Genomic DNA, 4,490 nt, shown 5'->3' with positions numbered 1-4,490 from the left:
TAATCATCGCTTATTTTCATCTCTGTTTTCAAAAACAACATAAACTGGTCTCACTCCCAAGTGTTCAGTTGATAATTTCACCCCTTTTTGAGGTTAGGCTGCTGTCATAGCTTGGGGGAGCTTCATCTGAAAGTAATATAAAGTCACTGCACATGCATAGATTGTAGTAAGTTTGCCTTTTTTCCATTGACACGCATATGTTGTTGAAAAATTTAAAACATCACATGAAATTAATGTTAATTCTAAATCTACACTATGTGACATACTCCTCTGCATGTATGTATGCAATTTCCTGCAAAATCTGTCCAGACATCTCTAAAATATAAACCATTATTATAGGTTTACCAAAGTGTATTTGGTCAAAAACATGGTTGGGAAGATTTTTGCTCTCTGTCATTATGGTGTAACTTTAAGCATTAGGTTTCAATAGTGTTAAGGTGTGGTCACATTTGAGAAATTTCACGGGCAGAAAGCAGTTCATTTTCCATTGTCAGTAGTGTAGTGATTTATGAAGCACTGCTCACACAATAGCCACTTTCAAACCAAGCAGTTTTCTATCGGTCAGAGTGGCAGATTTGCATGACTGACTTGAGCGAAATCTGCGTGGTGAACTTTTTTTTGTGCTTGTGTGAAACTCCCAATTGCACAGATTCCTACTGAAATGAATGGAATTCGCCCCTAAATGTTGCAGAACCGCAGTAAATGTGACACACCTTTACTGTGCATTGTTTGGCGACAAAGTTTGGATTTTAGATATATCTTTAAACAGAAAGAGTTAGGAAAGGATAAAGTTGCTTTTTCCAACCTAAAAACCATATTAACTTACTTTTTTCTTTCTTTCTTATGGCTATACCTGATATATTCCTTTAAAAACACATATCAGCTTAGACTCCATGAAATCCCACCTGATTCTTTCTTGTTTAGCTTAGAGCAAAAGCACCCGACTTATCTCCATTTGTTATAAATTCTTGCTAATCATCTTGTAATAATCTCTTTCCATGCCCAGGTCCTGTCTCTAGGTGCCGATGTTTTGCCCGAGTACAAGCTCCAGGCTCCAGACGTCTGCAAGTGGATCATGCTGCACTACAGTCCTTTCAAAGCCATGTGGGACTGGATGATTCTTCTGCTAGTGCTCTACACAGCAGTCTTCACTCCGTACTCAGCTGCTTTCCTCCTCAATGAGCTGGAGCAGGAGAAGAGACACATCTGTGGTTACATTTGTAGCCCTTTAAATGTAGTAGACATGATAGTGGACGTTCTGTTCATCATAGACATCGTTATTACCTTCAGGACGACATACGTGAATCATAATGATGAGGTGGTTACCCATCCCAAGCTCATCGCCATCCACTACATCAAAGGCTGGTTTCTCATCGACATGGTGGCCGCAATTCCATTTGATCTGCTCATCTTCAGTTCTGGATCAGATGAGGTATAATGAACTACAGACCCTTCTTTAGAGTATGTGACTAGTAATATTTAGACCTAAAAAGCCAGTTATCACTGACAACAGGGAATATACTGAATGTTCTGCTGAGATTCTCTCAAAGTTACGACATTATTCCAGTAACGTTAATAGAATGGTCTTTAATAATTTTCTATAAAAATGTTAACACAATTTATACAGTTAAAATGAATTTTTATTGAATGTTTGTTCCGTTTGTGATACCCATAAGGCTGTCCAGGGATGTGTTTGGTTGATCTTTTTAAGCATTTTGTAGTATTCATCTAGAAAACAGGTACTTTTATATAAATATCATTCTAAAAGCAAGTGCCATTTTTGTGCTTCGTCTACATTTGTGTAAAATATGACTTTAACATTAAATAGATGATGCCAACATTTAATTATTATTATTCTTGATACAGACATTTCCCAGAATGTCACTTGCAATTTTAGCACAATTTCGTGAAATATATAGAAATAATAGTTATCGTTTGTCTTAATTTGATCTCTGTGTATATTCTCTCTATATATTTTAGTTGACATAATGCAACTAAATATGCAATATAATTTATGGTAATGTTGTTACTCCTTTTAAACTAAGGAACTATTGCAATAATAATAATTTTAAAAGAAAATTACATCATAATATGGAAATATGTTCATGATAAAAGGTTTAAAAATTTAAAAAATACAATTTTACATTTTAGATTTTATTTGATCAATTTAGTAATTGTGACTTTTTATCTCACAATTGACTTTTTTTCTTACAACTCCATATTTATTTACATCTCGGAATTCTGACATTTTTTGTCAGAATTCTGTGTTTACATGTCACAATTCTGTTTTTTGTGTCTGCCACTGAATAAAAAATAGAAAAGGTATCTTTTTATCTCACAATTCTGACTTTTTTCTCGCAATTGCAATTTTATATATCGCAGTTCTGACTATTTCTCAGAATTGCGAATTTATATCATAAGAATTTCAAGAAAAAAGTCATTGTGAGAAACACCGAATTGTGAGAAAAAAGTCAGAATTGTGAGAGAAGCTGCAATTACCCCCTTTTTTATTTCGTGATGAAAAGAAGCTTCCACACCATAATGGCATCATCAGGCTTTCAAGAAGTGAGCTCTTCAAGGACAAATTAAAATGTCTTCTTCATCATTTTGTATTTGAATAGTTCAGATGCAAAAGCCTCTAAGTGCAGTTTGAAATTTTCTTCCAACATGAGCAGTTTTATCAGACTCCTTTGTGTAGGTTCAGTAATTTCACATTAATGTAATACATAGGTTCTTAATATACACAGTATATACTATATAGCATATCTCAATTGCTTGAATTGTTGCAAAATGTAAGCTATATTATCGCACAGCTCTAATCTGCATGTATTCAAATGTATGAAATTTGCAGTTTTGCATACTGCAAAAGACTTAAAACATAAGACTTAAGACTTAAAACACATTATTTGTCTAATACAGTGTTTAATATTCATTTAAAAATTTACCATATCAGACTGAAACTTATCTGATACTATTCTTTCTTTGTCCTCCCATCATCCAATCTGCAGACGACGGCCACTCTCATTGGCCTGCTGAAGACAGCGCGTCTGCTGCGCTTGGTCCGGGTAGCCAGAAAATTAGATCGATACTCAGAGTATGGAGCTGCAGTCCTCTTCTTGCTCATGTGCACCTTTGTGCTGATTGCTCATTGGTTGGCATGTATCTGGTATGCCATTGGTCATTTGGAGAGGCCTTACATGAAGACAGGCTGGCTGGATAACCTGGCTGACCAACTGGGGAAGCATTACAACGACAGTGATGCCAACTCAGGACCCTCCGTTCAGGATAAATACGTCACTGCACTCTATTTCACCTTTAGTAGTCTGACCAGTGTGGGCTTTGGAAACATCTCTCCAAACACCAACTCGGAGAAGATTTTCTCAATCTGTGTCATGCTCATTGGCTGTAAGTCACTGCATAAAGCTTGTTCCCTTTCAGTCAGTCATGTTCGACGTTACATCGACTGACGTTAGGGGTCTCACTCGGGAGCCGCAATCACCTCTGAGCTTTAGAAAAAAAGGCCAATGAGAACCTTCACTAAGGTTATGGCTCTCATTCATAATGAGGCTTCCCACGGGCTCTACCAAGCCCAGTTCGTCAGGTCGTAAAGACTCTGCGGCCTGCTTGGTTAGGGACAAGGGTGACCTGGGGATCACAGTCAGGAATGCTCCATCGGATCAGCCCCCACGGAAGTCCGGCCCCACTCAGTGTAGCCCCGTTGAGCTCCCGGAAGATGGCGCTGGTTCATCCCGCGGCAGACCCAGTGTCTCTTTCGGGGCTCCGGAAGAGGATAAGATGTCTATCGCTACATCAGAGGAGGGGCTATCGTTTTCAGAAGAAGAAGATTCTGCAACGGAGTCTGAGGCTGAGTTGACGGCCAAGAGGCCAGCGCTCGAGGCTCGATGATTGGTATCTGGGCTCCGGACGTGAATCCCAGCCACACTCTGCCCCAGTGCCTTTCTTCCTGGAGGTTCATGAAGAGTTCACCAAAACGTGGAAAGCCTCGTACACCGCCCGGTCACGTTTGAGCTCTTCCCTCCGCACTACCCTCGATGGTGGGGTGGCCAGGGGGTACGTTGATGTTCCCCAGGTGGAGTGTGCGGTTGCGGTGCACTTGTGCCCGCAAAATGCCGCCATCTGGAGGAACTGTCCGCGCCTCCCGTCCAAAGCCTGTAAGCTGTCGTCAGCCCTGGCTGCCAAGGCTTACTGCGCTGCGGGCCAGGCCGCCTCCGCCCTGCACACCATGGCCATCCTGCAGGTACACCAGGCCAAGGCACTGAAAAAGCTGCACGAGGGTAGTCCTGACTCGGGGTTGATGCAGGAACTGCGTACAGTGACCGACTTTGCTCTCTGAGCAGACGGAGACCATCAAGCACATCTTGCCCCGACGTGATTCTTTGAACACCAAGCTGCCGCGAGCCAGGTCTTCATCTGCCCATCGCTGAGGGTGCCCCCCCCCCCTGGGGATCACAGGCAGGAATGCTCCATCG

At 41.1% G+C, this 4,490-nt stretch overlaps 1 protein-coding gene across 1 annotated transcript in view; it reads left to right on the top strand.

The window, feature by feature from the left end:
- LOC107573422 (potassium voltage-gated channel subfamily H member 2-like) overlaps positions 1–4,490 on the top strand; it is a 15,814-nt gene that overhangs the window by 1,982 nt on the left and 9,342 nt on the right. Inside the window, exons 2-3 of the mRNA XM_016259860.1 lie at positions 1,007–1,432; positions 3,009–3,405. Of these exons, the coding sequence (XP_016115346.1) occupies positions 1,007–1,432; positions 3,009–3,405 (823 nt within the window). The remainder of the gene's footprint in view (positions 1–1,006; positions 1,433–3,008; positions 3,406–4,490) is intronic.

This window comes from Sinocyclocheilus grahami, unplaced genomic scaffold (assembly GCF_001515645.1).
Source record: "Sinocyclocheilus grahami isolate Dianchi unplaced genomic scaffold, SAMN03320097.WGS_v1.1 scaffold1937.1, whole genome shotgun sequence".
Classification (NCBI taxonomy): Eukaryota; Metazoa; Chordata; class Actinopteri; order Cypriniformes; family Cyprinidae; genus Sinocyclocheilus; species Sinocyclocheilus grahami.
Note: the sequence above shows the minus strand (reverse complement) of the source record. Positions and strands in the feature narration are given on the sequence as shown.